Source organism: Odocoileus virginianus, chromosome X (genome assembly GCF_023699985.2).
Source record: "Odocoileus virginianus isolate 20LAN1187 ecotype Illinois chromosome X, Ovbor_1.2, whole genome shotgun sequence".
Taxonomy (NCBI): Eukaryota; Metazoa; Chordata; class Mammalia; order Artiodactyla; family Cervidae; genus Odocoileus; species Odocoileus virginianus.
In genome coordinates, this window is record NC_069708.1 from 5581976 (window position 1) to 5597253 (window position 15278).

Here is a 15278-nt window from a genome sequence, read left to right on the forward strand (position 1 = left end):
ACACGTGTCTCTTTCAGTTCTGCTTTCCTCGGTGTGTGTGCCTAGGAGTGGGATTGCTGGGTCATATGGGAGTTCTATTTCCATTTTTTTAAGGAATCTCCACACTGTACTAGTGGCTATACTAGTTTGCATTCCCACCAACAGTGTAAGAGGGCTCCCTTTTCTCCACACCCTCTCCAGCATTTATTGCTTGTAGATTTTGGATAGCAGTCATTCTGACTGGCGTGTAATGTTATCTCATTGTGGTTTTGATTTGCATTTCTCTGATAATGAGTGATGTTGAGCATCTTTTCATGTGTTTGTTATCCATCTGTGTCTTCTTTGGAGAAATGTCTGTTTAGATTTTTGGCCCATTTTTTGATTGGGTCATTTATTTTTCTGGAATTGAGCTGCAGGAGTTGCTTGCATATTTTTGAGATTAATCCTTTGTTTTTTCATTTGCTATTATTTTCTCCCATTCTGAAGGCTGTCTTTTAACCTTGTTTATAGTATCCTTTGTTGTGCAAAAGCTTTTAAGTTTAATTAGGTCCCATTTGTTTATTTTTGCTTTTATTTCCAAGATTCTGGGAGGTGGGTCATGCAGTGGTTTATGTCAGAGAATGTTTTGCCTATGTTCTCCTCTAGGAGTTTTATAGTTTCTGGTCTTACATTTAGATCTTTAATCCATTTGGAGTTTATTTTTGTGTATGGTGTTAGATAGTGTTCTAGTTTCATTCATTTACAAGTGGTTGACCAGTTTTCCCAGCACCACTTGTTAAAGAGGTCGTCTTTTTTCCATTGTATATTCTTGCCTCCTTTGTCAAAGATAAGGTGTCCATATGTACATGGATTAATCTCTGGGCTTTCTATTTTGTTCCATTGATCTATATTTCTGTTTTTGTGCCAGTACCATACTGTCTTGATGACTGTGGCTTTGTAGTAGAGCCTGAAATCAGGCAGGTTGATCCTCCAGTTCCATTCTTCTTTCTCAAGATTGCTTTGGCTATTCGAGGTTTTTTGTATTTCCATACAAATTGTGAAATTATTTATTCTAGTTCTGTGAAGAATACCGTTGGTAGCTTGATAGGGATTATCTTGAATCTATAGAATGCTTTCGGTTCAGTTCAGTTCAGTTCATTGCTCAGTCATGTCCGACTCTTTGTGACCCCATGAATCACAGCACACCAGGCCTCTCTGTCCATCACCAACTCCCAGAGTCTACTCAAACTCATGTCCATCGAGTCAGTGATGCCATCCAGCCATCTCATCCTCTGTTGTCCCCTTCTCCTCCTGCCCCCAATCCCTCCCAGCGTCAGGGTCTTTTCCTATGAGGCAACTCTTCCCATGAGGTGGCCAAAGAATTGGATTTTCAGCTTCAGCATCAGTCCATCCAATGAACACCCAGGACTGATCTCCTTTAGGATGGACTGGTTGGACCTCCTTGCAGTCCAAGGGACTCTCAAGATTCTTCTCCAACACCACAGTTCAAAAGCATCAATTTTTCGGTGCTCAGCTTAACAAAAGGAGTGCATAACCAAAAGGACCAACAGGGAGGTGCCAACAGTAAATATTTTAGAACTACCCTAAATCTGGTGGCTCAGATGGTAAAGAATGTGCCTGCAGTGCAGGAGACTTGGGTTCAGTCTCTGGGTTGGGCACAACCCCTGGTGGAGGGCATGTAACACTTCAGTATTCTTGCCTGGAGAATCTGCATGGACAGAGGAGCCTGGCAGGCTACAGTCCATGGGGTCACAAAGGGTGGGACATGACTGAGCGATTAAGCACATACCATAAATCTGGCTGAAGAGCAGGAATATATCACCTATATCTCTCTGACATCATAACATCTGTCCTGAGTTCCTTCATTTCTGCTGCATTTTCCTAATCTTGTATCACTTTTTGGACTGAGACCCGTTTTCTCCAAGATTTGCTAGAGGGTAACTGCTTACTGTTTATAGGAATATGCATTTCCCAGGAAGCCTTAATCAAGGGACAGAGGCTGATATGGGAACCTCCATGAAGGAGGGCTGAGGAGACAATCATCCCTGAATATAGGGGTCACCCAAAGACTAAGAAGAGGAATCTTAGATCAGTAGAAGTAGCAGTCCCTGAGTGTGGTAGATATAATGAGGATGCTGAGCAGGAGGAATCCAGAAGGACTCAAGCTTCATCCCCACTGTCTATTCCCAGAGGCCGTGATAGACTAGGATCACATTAGAATCACACAAGGATCACCCTGACTTCCCACTTGGAATTCTTAGGAGACTAGGACCTTGATGTAAGACAAGAAGCTTCATAAAACAGAGAGTGAAGTTACAGGATTCGTCACGTGTCAATGTGAGGACCAGAAAGTGAACTCATGGTAGCACACACTATAAAAGGAGGCCCTGGAAAATCACTGATGCTGTGCTCCCCATGAAGCTCTGGGCACAGATGTCAGGTTGATTTCAGTCTAGAAGGTCTTAGTGAGGTGAGACCTCGGTCTAATACAGTCAGCCACATTTTTGCAGAGGGGCGGACCTGAGCCCAACGTGGATCTCACATGCGATGCTGAGTGTTAGAGGGGACTCCTGCAGAGGGAGCCAAACAATTCTATAAATTCTTAGCCCTGAGAGACCCAGAAGAGCTACTTCTGAATTGTTCCCTCATTTAACCTGTGTGATCTTAGTGAGGGCTGAGTCTCCTCTAGCCAGATCAGAACCCAGATCTGCAGGTGGTGGTATCTTGATCATAACCGGACTTAAGGAGAGAACCATCAGTGCTAGTGAGAGGATCTCTCTGCCAACGAGGGAGGCTCACAGAATGGCGATGCACCTGACAAGCAGAGATGCTCAGAGCAGAGCTGGACTCCTGCTACTAGGGACTTGGGAAGGCGAGGGCTTTGTTTGGGAGCTGGAAGACTCGGGTTCATAGAAGGAGGCCTCCTGGGCTCTGATACACTGCAAAAGGAGGACCCAAGGACAGATGAATATTGAACTAGTGGGTTCCCGTAGCATGCCGCCCCTGACGTCATCCCTGGGAGACCCCACATAGGGCCTTACGCAGCTCCCCTCCACTTCCGCTTTGGAAGCGAGCGGATCGACCGGTAGCTGTGGCGTCTGTTTGGCGTCTGTTCAGTGTCAGGACTCATTGGGAGCCAAGGTGAGGACCTGAATGTAGTTTAAAGGACTTTCCCAACTCTCCCAGTAATAAAAGTGACCCATCCACATCCCACCCCTCTAATATGGCTCTTATGAGTCCCTCAGAGCTATCGGCTGAATGCGGTCTAGCGTGTCTCAGGCGAAGGCGTTGGTCTGGGGGGGTAGGCCTGGATTCTACCCACGCAGGAGCTCTAGGTCCTAGATAACGGCCCTGAGGGCCGATGAGCAGACTGACACAAGTGCGCCACACTGAGCGGCTCCTCTATACTGGGTTTTGGGAGGCTCCGGGTAGAGCTGGCCGACTGTGGTGCCCCCTGGTGTCCTCTGGAGGTGGTATCAGGGAGGTGAGAGCCTTGCTCTAATGGAATAACAGTTCAACAAAGGGACCTAGTCCCCAACAATATTAATGGCTGTGACGCCATTAATGGCCGTGAGGATGGGGGCTCCTCCCGTTAAAATGGAGTCACATAAAGCGCCAGTCTTATTTTTCAGGACTAGGAGAATTGGAAGTTTTGACATGACAGTTCCCAGGACATCTCAGGGAAGTGAGAGACCAGATCAATGGGGGCAGCCTCAGGTTGGCAAGGGAGGGTTTCAGGTTTCCTGGTGGATGGTGAGAACCTTGAGGGCTGTGGATGTCCCACACCACGTCGTTCAGACCACATCTCTGTGTCGTCATCCCTGGGAGACTTCAAGGATACATGTCAGTTCCCACTGTGGGCTAATGGGGAAGGGGAAGTAAGGATCTTGGTCTGAATGGAGTGGTCAGCAGAGGGAGAAATCTTAGACCCTGTCATGAGTTAAATGTAGACCTTGATTACTTTTATGTCCTGGCTATTGTAAATAGTGCTGCAGTGAACATGAGTATAAGTGTCTTTTTCCCTTACTGTTTTCTCAGGGTATATGTCCAGTAGTGGGATTGTTGGCTCATGTGGTAGTTTTATTCCTAGTTTTTTTTTATGCAGAATGAATTAAGTTATAAAGAGGAAAGCCAATATCATATATTAATGCATATATATGAAATCTAGAAAGATGGTACTGATGAACCTATTTGCAGGGCAGCAGTGGAGATGCAGACAGAGAACACTCGTGGACACAGTGGGGGAAGGGCAGAGGGAGGGCCAGACTGAAAGAGTAATATTGAAAACATACACATTGTAAAATAGAGGAAATTAGTCATATGACACAGAGAGCACAAACCCAGTGCTCTGTGATAACTTAAGAGGGGTGTGACGTGGGAGGGAGTTTCAAGATGGAGGAGACATAAGATATACCTATGGCTGATTCATATTGATGTGTGGCAGAAACTGGTAGAATATTATAAATTAATTTTGTGGTATTGTAAAAAATAAATTTATTTTCTAAAAGACATATAGAAAAAAACAGAAACAAAATAATACTTTAGACCTTGAATTGAGATCTTGTGAGAGTCCACAGGGACATCAACCTGCCTGCAACAGATTTTGTTCTCAGGAGACTGTGTTTGGTAAGATAAGGTCATCTTCACTTCCTACTTTTGGGACATAGGGTGGTTGGCTCTTACTGTCAAGCAGTCATCACTTCAGGAGAAAGTTGAGCTTCTCTACCAGGAGCTCAATTGAGGAATGTGAGTGAGGACTCAGTGCATCCATTCCAACCCTCAGATTTCAGCCCAGGAAATGTCAGGGATGGGCTGTGAGGTTGAGCAACTTCTTTACTGTTTTATACGAAGTCTAGGGGAGGGGAAATGTCAGTCTGAAGGTGCAGCCACCAGTCAGCAAATGGAGAATGGTGCCAAACATTTTAAGGAGCCAAGGTAAGGACCATGGATGATGATCCCAGTGAACTCAGGATTGAAAAGACCCTACTGAGCTCTCAGCACTGGGTATCTATCTCCTGACAGGGAGGTGGACTGAGGCATCCCTTCACTTGCTTCTGGATGATGTGGAGGTCTAAAGTGTCTACCTCAGAGTAGCAGAGGGAAGGGTGCCCAGGCTCCGCCAGGACTTGACGTGATAATACTGAAGTAAAACGTAGAAAACCCCACTGCTAGCACCTGCTGTCACCTGAGTAAATCCAAAGCAGGGCTGAGCGGATGCAGAGGAAAACTAAGGCCTCTGTTCTTCCTCTGTGGGATTCTGTGGGGACAGGCTAAGCAGGAAAACAGGAGCCTTGTGGGTTCCTTGGGCAGTGTCCTCAAGGACACCTGCAGAGGCGGCCTTTGATTAAGCCAAGGTAGAATCTCCCTGTTTTAAGGTGCTCATGTCACCTCATTTTTCATCCTCTAGGTGCCCCAATCCCCTGTTGGCCCAGACTCCTTCCTGCGGTTTCTGTCCACGGCCGTCATGCCCCGTGGGCAGAAGAGTAAGAACCGTGCTCGTGAGAAACGTCACCAGGCCCGGGCTGAGACCCAGAGTCTTCATGATCAGGCCACCACATCTGGGGGAGAGGAGACCGCCTCCACCTCCCCTCCTGATGCAGAGAGCGCTCCCTCAAGCTCATCTGCTGCTGGCACCCCCAAAGGGCCTCAGGGAGCCCAAGGCACCACCAGTGCTGCTACAGGTGCTATACTCAAAAGATCTGGTGTCGGTGGCAAAGCACGCTCAAGAGCTGGTGCACGTGGCAAAGCACGCTCAAAATCTGGTGTAGATGCCGAGGGCCAAGTTCAGGAAGGTGAAAATTCCTCCCAGGCCTCAGCTGCTGCTGAGAGTGCTCGCACAGATCTTCTGGCCAGAAAGGCAGAGATGTTAGTGCAGTACATGCTCTATAAGTATAAAGTGAAGGAGTTCATTAAGAGGTCTGAAATGCTGAAGACAGTCAATAAAAGGTACAGGGAGCAATTCCCTGAGATCCTCAGCAGGGCCTCTGAGCGCATGGAGCTGGTGTTTGGCCTGGTGCTGAAGGAAGTCAAGCCCAACAGTCACTCCTATACTCTGGTGAGCAACCTAGATCTCTGCTACAGTGACTCTATGAGAGGTGATTGGGGGCTGCCGAAGAATGGTCTTCTGATGCCTCTGCTAGGTGTCATCTACCTGAATGACAACCATGCCCCTGAAGAGAAGATCTGGAAGTTCCTGAATATGCTGGGCATCTATGATGGAAGAAATCACTTCATCTTTGGAGAGCCCAGGAAGCTCATCACAGAAGATCTGGTGCGGGAAGAGTTCCTGGAGTACCGCCAGGTGCCCGGCAGCGATCCCCCTCGCTATGAGTTCCTGTGGGGTCCTAAAGTGCTCACAGAATCCGGCAAGACGAAAGTCCTGGAGTTTTTGGCCAAGGTCCACCGTTCCGCCAATACTGCCCTCCAGCTGAATTATGAGGAGGCTTGGAGAGAGGAAGGAGAGAGCACCAGAGCCAGAGCTGCAGCCAGTGCTGGCCCTTCTGCCTCAGCCAGTGCTGGCCCTTCTGCCTCAACTGGGCCTGGCACTACCGCCTCAGCCACTGCTGGCCCTTCTTCCTCGGCTACTGTGCACCCCAGGGCCGCATCCAGCCGCTCATCTCGCCCCTAGTGTGGTCTGAAACCCGTTGTTCACTCTGTGGCCGGAGAAGCCTGTCAACCTGTGTTCCTGATATGCATCAATAATTTGTTGACTTTATGTCCCCCAATTTCCAGTTCTTAAAATTTTTCAGCAGAAAGTTTATTCAGGTTCATGACATAAGTATATGAATAACATGTGTCACCACAGTTTGCTGTTTGTCTAATTTAGGAGTAAGAATTTTGTTTTCTAAAATAAATATTGGAAATCCTCAAATCACTTTTGTGATCTCGGATGAGAATAACATCACTTTAGGATAAGAATATCCTTAGAAATGTGAAAGATGCCACACTAATAGAAGCTCAGAACATCGATACATAGAGAGATAGCTGAAAGTTCTTCAATTTTTGGTTTGCTTTACTCTCTGTTATAGTCTCCTTTTTTGTAAATGTATAAGATATATACTTGGATCTGCTTATGGTTTTCAAGAATGTTTGAGAATATAAATTATAGCAAATGATTTATTTGTGGCTCTTCTTTTACACAAACATTAATTGAGCATGTGCTTCAAAGAAGTCTCAGGCCTGTAGTGACACTGTTTAGTCAAGGAAACTCCCAGTCTGCCCATTCAATTATAGTTTCCAGGGAAGCTGTCATTCTGTGGAAGAGGCTGAGATGCTCTCTACCTCAAGAAGAACAAGAAAGAAGCAGGGTAAAGAGGGGGTGGAGAGAATATATTACTTTGGTTTCATTACTAAGCAGAATTTTGGCTGATTTGGGAGGTTGGGTCTTTTTTTTTTTTTTTTTTTTTGCATTTATGCACTGCGTAGTTTCTGACATCTGATAAATGAAAAAAAAATCCAGCTGATGTAACATCTGAGGTCAAGATAATCATAGTAATAACTGCCATTGCTTCTAATGTCTCAATAGAGACAGGTGCCATGACAGAAGCTTTCCATAAATACTTACATTCCACCAATCTGACAAGAAAGGGCTTATCAAACTTACTTCACAGTGGAGAGCCCAAGGCTCATAGAGTTTGGTTTTGTGCCAAAATACATGAGGCTGGTAAATGACATCAGGGAATAAATACCTGCTCTAAACTACTTGAGTACTCCTACTGTTCTCCCTCCAACTTGAGACATACCCTTGCCTTTTTTTTTAACAAGTACTTTTAACATTTGACATTTCCTTTTCCTTATTTACTATTTATTCATTCATTTATTTGGCTGTGCTGGATCTTAATTGCTGCACGTGTGGTCTAGTTCCCTGACCAGGGATCAAACCTGGGCCCCCTGCATTGGAGCCTGGAGTCCTAGCCGCTGGACCACCAAGAAAGTCCCCACCCTGTTTCTTTTATTTCAGTGCTTTTCTCAGTACTCCAAAATTTGTCCTAGGTGATAGAAAAGAATGCCCTTGTGCTCAAGATACTGGATCAAAGTGTGTAGCCAGAACAGTAAGAATACCAAATATACTTAACCAGAGATATGTACCCCTTATTCATTACTCATAGATAAGTGAAAGAAACAATATTCAGAGACAGTATAAGCATATACATTGGCCAACCGTTAGATAACCTTTGAAGATCAAGGAGTCTCCATATCATCCTTACAGTTTCTTCCCTGTAGAAAGTAAACCTATCAGAAGAGAAATGACATGAGAACCTTTACCTGGCTGATGAGATAGATTGATCTACTTTTTTCTCCCTAAAGGACTAGCACCTGTCCTAGGACTCCTATCTTGGACTATAGCTTCTCCATCTCCTATCACTCCTGGGAAAAGGACCCATGCATTCTCTGTAGCACTGCAGAGCAAGCACGGCTCCAGAGTTTGCAGAGATGTGGAATTTCCCCAGAAGCCTTTAATGCAAGACCCAGAAAGCAAGATGAGGACCCCATGTAGGAGGATTGAGGAGAGCAACACCCCAGAATATGGGGGTTGATCACTGAAACAGCACTCCCAACTGCTCTCAGTCACAGGGGATCTCAGACCTGTTAGGCTAAGCATAGCCTTGCTTATTTTTCAGGCCTCTGAGACCTAAGAAACTTGGTCTCGGAGCAGCATTCTGAGGTTGGTAAGGGAGAGAAGATCAGTCTCTCAGAAATGACAGTGATAAACCTGAATGAGGGTGATGGAAAGATGCAGCGACATAGTAGGAACATGTAAAGATATACCTGTCCTTTTTGGCAAGCCCATGGAGTCCAGAGCTATCTGGGCTGCTGTGGTCAACACTTTTCAACTCAGGTCCCGGGAAAGTAGGGACTTTGGGAATCAGCAGAGGATAGAGCAGCCCCAGGAAGGGTGCAGAGTCAAAGTGAAGACCCAGGGTATGGACATGGAAGCCCCTCAACTCACAGCCAACAGGGCTACACTTAGCCCATCTTCTCCAGTGAACCCTGGGAGGCAGAGAATGAAGTGCTGGCCAGCTCACAGTCCCCGTGACTTCTGCATGGAGGATGTCAAGGAGATGACCTTGGTTTATAGGCTGGCTCTTCATCAGAGAGTGGAAGTGTCAGGCATGACATTTGCACAGTCCTGTATGAGGAGTGTGGCAGCCAACTACCCTGTTACACATTAATTCTTAAAGTCCTGCAAATGTAATGGGCCTTGGGAGGGAACAGGCAGGGATTTCAGAGTAAGTGTATCCCTTATTTCCTGAAGGAAAATGACTTCAGGGCATTAAAGTCCTTGGACTAATGGAGGAAGCCTCTATCAGCTGAGGAAGGGTACACAGTTCCTAACAGGAGTCAACTGGTGATACTGACCAACAACAAATGATCCTTCCCAGAAAGAAGGGAGCTACAGAGGGCACTGTCCCTGCTATTGGGCCTTAGATTGTGCCTTGTAGGCCTGGTGACATGGTGAGTCCTACTCACTTCCTCCCAGAGGATCACATGGACATAACGAACCTCATCCTGATCAAAGGGAGCAGCCACAGCTCAGCAGAAGGATGATTTCCAGGTTGTGCCAGAAGTCAAGGTAAGGAACCTGAAGACTTGAAAAGACCATCTGCCTCAAAACAGTGGGGGCAGAACATATTCCTTCCACTGCTGTTAGCCTCAGAAGACCATGGCCTGTGGTGGCCCATGAGGCAAACTGCTCTTCTTCCTCAGGGATCAGGGAATTAGTGGCCTGGGTGGAGAAACTTTAAGGAAAGTCAGGGAATGTTTCCAGTTAGTGAATATTTCAAGCTTATCCAAGACAGGATGAGGACAGTAAAGAACGATGAAACACACATACCAGGGTGGCCACACAGTATGTTCCCTACTCTCAGCCTAGAAGGCCTCAGGCAGAGTTGTCAAGCAAAGAGGCCCTTCAGTTCTGACCGAGGAGTAGCAGGAAAGTTAGAACTTTGGTCTGATGGTGGTGTTCCCATGTCAACAGAGGAGGGATTCCTGGGCTTGGCTGAGAGTCAAACTTTGGACCCTGACTTGGGACCCTGAGAGGAACTGTCTGTCATCCTCAAGGAGCTTGCCACAGCTTTCATTCTTGTGAGACTATGGGCAGGGGTGGCTAGATAAGGCCACCCTATTTCCTCCTCCAGGCTCACAGGGAGGTATGGGTCTTACTATGAGGAGATGGGCCTCAGGTCAAGAAGGAGGGGATTCCCCAGGCCCCACCAGAAGTCAAATTGTGAAGCCTGAGTGAAGATTGAGGGGTCTACTCATCCATGAATAGAGGGACAAAAGAGAGTCATGCCCTACCCTTCGATATCAGTTCTAGAAAGCTCAGGGGAAGACTGTCAGGCAAGGCTCTCCCTCATTTATTTATACCAGGCCTCCTTCTTCTTCTTGTTGAATTGCTAAGCCATGTCGGGCTGTCTTGTGACTCCATGGACTATAGCCCGCCAGGCTCCTCTGTCCATGGGATAATCCAAGGAAGAATTCTGGGGTGGGTTGCCATTTCCTCCTCCAGGGGATCTTCCTGACCCAGACACTGAGTCTGCGTCTCCTGCTGCTGCTGTATCACAGGCGGACACTTTACTGGTGAGGCACCAGGGAAGCCCTGTATCAGGCCTAAGGGAGGCCAGATCTTTGTTGGAAAGTACAGCCACCAGTCATGAGAAAGGAGGGATATGGTGCCTGCCAGGCACTGTGGCAGATGCTTTACAGTTACCACCACATGCCACCAGTCCTTCCAGGCAGGGCTTGCCAAACTCCCTTCAGAGTTAAAGAGCCCAAGGCACTCTCAGAGAGTTTAATGATGTGACAAACTTCCCATAGCTGCTTACGTGACAGGGATGGGTGTAGGCCCTTGATCTGAGTTAGTCTAAAGCTCACCCTCTCACTCCTGCAAGCCTGAGCTGACCTTGTACCCTTAATTCCCTTTTTATTCTCATTACTGTGAAATATATTGCAAGTAATAAGAAGAAAAACTCTAAGTTTGAACTATTACATTGTAATACATAGCCAGAGCAATAATAAAGCCAAAACAAATGTGACATATGAAGAGAGGAAAAAAGAGAGTATTTGCTGACAGTAGGATCATCTATCCATACATATGAGGTTTCAAACATCTTAAAAGATCTGAAAGTTTTAAGTTTCAGATAAGCTTATAAGATCAGTAAGGGATCAAAAAAATCATCTCACAGCCATTTCTTTGTGTAAAGACATATCTATTAGATCTAAAATATAAAGTTTACTTATTAGAACAGAGGTTGCCTGAGAAGTCTGGCTGAAGGAGAGAAGGGACAGGTTATCACGTTTTGTTTCTCTCATGGGTCTCTACTGGGCCCCCTTACTTCCGCCATGGATTTCCCATCTCTTATCATTCCTGGGACAGGGATTCCTTCTCTGCAAGGTCTGCAGTAGAGAAAGTACTCAGGGCCTTTCAGGGATGTGGCATTTCCCAAGAAAGCTTTAATCAAAGGGGCAAGGGCCTTTAGAAAAACACCCATACGGGAAGGAGCCAAGATGGCGGAGGAATAGGACGGGGAGACCACTTTCTCTCCTACAAATTCATCGAAAGAACATTTGAACGCTGAGCAAATTTCACAAAACAACTTCTGATCGCTAGCAGAGGACATCAGGCGCCCAGAAAAGCAGTCCATTGTCTTCGAAGGGAGGTAGGACAAAATATAAACGATAATAAGGGAGTCAAAAGAGCTATGGATGGAGACCCGTCCAGGGAAGGGAGTCTTAATAGAGGAAGTTTCCAATCACCAGGAAACCGTCGCACTGGCGGGACTGGGGGAAGTTTTCGGCAATCTAACTGGGAGGAAAAATTAAACAAGGCCCACAGATTACGTGCCTAAAAGCAACTCCCAGCAGAAAAGTACCCCAGACGCCCGTACCCGCCAGCAACAAGCGGGGCGGAACGGAGAGGAGCGGGCGGCATTGCTTAGGGTAAGGACCGGCCGAAGACCCTGAGAGCAATCGGAGGGAGCTTTTTTAAACTGTGGGATAGCAAGGGTCAACATTAACTGGCCCGAACACACTGCCGGTGGTTCGCAAAACAAAGGGACTGAGAAACTCCAGAGAAGAGCCGGCCCATCCCCGCTGGAGGTAGGAGGCAGGGGGGAGGGGAAAAGGGCAAACTCAGCCCCTGAGAAGCCACCCCCTCCCACACTGCAAACAGGCCCCCGGTTCCTATCTAAAGACTTCCTGAGACCCGACTGGCGGCGCGCGCTGGGGCCGCGGAGGGGAAAAGCGCGCCGTACCCGGGGAGATTGCGCCCAAGCCTCTGGCTGCCTGGGCCGCTCGACGCGGAGGGAAAAGGCGTGCTGCACCCGGGAGAGAATGCCCAAGCCTCTGGCTGCCTGAACCGCTCAGGCCGGGGAAGGCACAAAACGCAGGAGCAACCGAATCCGCGCTTTTGTGGAGTACCCGAAAACTGGAACCGCACTCAACGCAGGGCCCGCTCCATGTAGAGCAGCCGGGAGCCTGAGCAGTGTAGACGGGGAAAGCACAGACACCCGTGAGCGGGGCAAACCCAGTGTGGCCGGAACACGGTGAGTGCTATCCACACAGAGCGGTATCTGTCTGCAGCGCCCCGCCCTCCCCGTAGCAGGACTGAACTGAACTAGCGAACCTAAATAAGAGATCACCTCCGCCCGCCTGTGTCAGGGTGGAAATTAGACACCAAAGAGACGGCAGACAGAAGCCAAATAAACAAAGGGAACCGCTTCAGAAAGGACCGGTGCAACAGATTAAAATCCCTGAAGGTAACACCGACTACACGGGAAGGGGCCTACAGATATCGAGAAGTGTAAGCTGGAAAGAGGAGCTATCTAAAATTGAACTGATCCTACGCTGACCGCAACAACTCCAGAGAAATTCCTAGATATATATGTACATATATTTTTTTTTAATTTAAAAAAAAATTTTTTTTCTTTCTTTTTTTTTATTTTTTATTTTTTATCTTCTTTTATAATTCCCTATTACTCCCCCATTACTCCTCAACTTTCATTTTCATATATTTTTACGATTTTTTTAATTAGGGGGAAAAATTTTTTTTTCTTTTTCTTGTTTTTCTCTCCTATTTCCTTTTAAAGTCCTCTAATACTCCTCTATTATTCCTTGATTTTCATTTTCATTTCACTATAACCTTGCCAAAAAAAAAAAAAAGAGAGAGAGAGAGAAACCCTATTTTTAAACTGAACTTCATATACATTTCTAAATTTTTGTGTGTTTTTGCTTTTGTTTTTAAATATTGTATTTCAAAGAGCCTAACATCTACACTAGATTTTTAATCTTTGTTTTTCAGTAGTATGTGATATAAATTTTGGTCATTTAAGAATCCAATATTCAGTTCCCATTTCTATTCAGGAGTGTGGTGATACTCTCCCACTTTTGACTCTCTGTTTTCTACCTCAGATCACCTCTATTTCCTCCATTCCCCTTCTCTTCCCAATCCAACTCTGTGAATCTTTGTGGGTGTCTGGGCTACGGAGAACACTTTGGGAACAGATAACTGCGTAGATCTGTCTCTCTCCTCTTGAGTCCCCTTTTTCTCCTCCTGCTCACCTCTATCTCCTTCCTCCCTCTCCTATTCTTCATGTAACTCTGTGAACCTCTCTGGTTGTCTCTCACGGTGGAGAATCTTTTCACCATTAACCTAGAAGTTTTATTATCAGTGCTGTATAGTTGGAGAAGTCTTGAGACTATTGGAAGAATAAAACTAAAATCCAGAGGCAGGAGACTTGAGCCCAGATCCTGAGAAAACCAGAAAACTCCTGACTACACGGAACATTAAGGAATAAGAGACCATCCGAAAAACACCCATACATCTGGACTGAGGAATGCAACACCCCAGAATATTAGGTGTAAGAAGGCTCCAGGCAGAACTCTCAAGCTGAACATCTATTTTCTCTGTTGTGTCAGTACAGTTGTCAGGGACTTGAGACCTTTGGTCTAAGGAGGGCAATCTCAGGTCAGAGGAGGAATTGTCTGATATATATGTAAAGCCCCTTAAAAAGAAGTGAAAGAAATAGCCACCCAAAACCACTGGGGTTCTGTAGTGTCCAGTTACTGATATCAGCCCTGGGAGGTCCTGAATTCCATCATAGGATGAGGAACAGAGAGGCTTTGAGAGCTGAGAAAGAGAGAGCGCTACTGCCATGGGCAGGGCACATTCCAGATCTAAGTCCTCTAGCTCCTCCACATAGTGACATCCAGGACAGATTCTTCATCTTGAGGTTGAAAAGAGAAGGAAGTATTTGAAGTATTTGTGTGCCAAGATGGGGCTTAAGGGAACACATTTTATGTCTTTTTTTGTTCTTGCTTGACTTCAGTAACTGGGAGATGTATCTTTTTCTGTTTAGGGCTTTCTTTTTGGCACCACCGAAATAGTCTTCTTGTAATTGAAGGTTAATTTGACTTCTGTATTTGTGTTTATAAACAAAGTATATCCCATTTATTGCTGTATTTCAGTATAAGTACAAAGGTTTTTATATTTTGTATAATGAGTCAGAAATCCTTGAATCTCCTTTTGTGGTTCAGAACAAGGTGACATGTCGAGAGAATTGGGAGTTTCTTGCCAGTGATAATGGACAGTGAGTAAAATTGTTCATATCAGGAAATTTAAAAAAGGGTCTTGTCTGTGTGGCATCTGCAATACAGTGGAACAGGAATTCCCAGCCCCTGTTTCCCCACAGCAACCCAGATTTTAAAATTATATAAGTAGCAAAATAACCTTTATAGAAGGTCCAGAATCCAATTAAGAAATTGAAGTACCACAGGTAAGCATAAAATTTAGATCAGCTGCACTTGAAATGGGTAAAAACAACACACACACACACACACACACACACACACACACACACACACTTATGGACCATGAATAGCACTATTCATCTCTGATGAACAGTTTCTATACTAAACTGTTATCTCAAAAAATGTGATCACAAATGGTTCACAGCTACTTCTTACTCTGTTTAGTACGATACCATAAGCTTTGAGTAACACAATAGGACTCATGTGAAGTGCTGCTAGTAGTGCTGGAAGTGCTCTCAAGAAGCAGAGAGAAGTCATGACATTATACAAAAAAGTTGAATTGCTCGTTGTATACTAGTTTGGACCTGCAGTCGTGGTTGCCACCATTTCAAGATGAATGAATCCAGCATAAGGACTACTGTAAGAAAAAGAAAAGGAAATTTATGAAGCCATCACTGTAGCTACACCAGCAGGTGTGAAAATCTTGTGATTTTTGTGAAATACGTTTTTATCTTCTATTGAAAATATATCTTGTATGTGGGTGCAGGATT

At 45.7% G+C, this 15278-nt stretch overlaps 1 protein-coding gene across 2 annotated transcripts in view; it reads left to right on the forward strand.

The window, feature by feature from the left end:
* LOC110123275 (melanoma-associated antigen B2-like) overlaps window positions 1–7036 on the forward strand; it is a 64858-nt gene extending 57822 nt beyond the window's left edge. The window contains exons 1-2 of one of the 2 annotated variants that reach the window (XM_020871049.2): window positions 3031–3120; window positions 5387–7036. In XM_020871049.2, coding sequence (XP_020726708.2) covers window positions 5444–6607 — 1164 coding nt within the window. In that variant the 5' untranslated portion in view covers window positions 3031–3120; window positions 5387–5443 and the 3' untranslated portion in view covers window positions 6608–7036. Of the gene's footprint in view, window positions 1–3030; window positions 3121–5386 lie in introns of those variants that run through there. The other variant, XM_070461844.1, reaches the window with a different exon arrangement.
* The last annotated feature ends 8242 nt before the right edge of the window (window positions 7037–15278 follow it).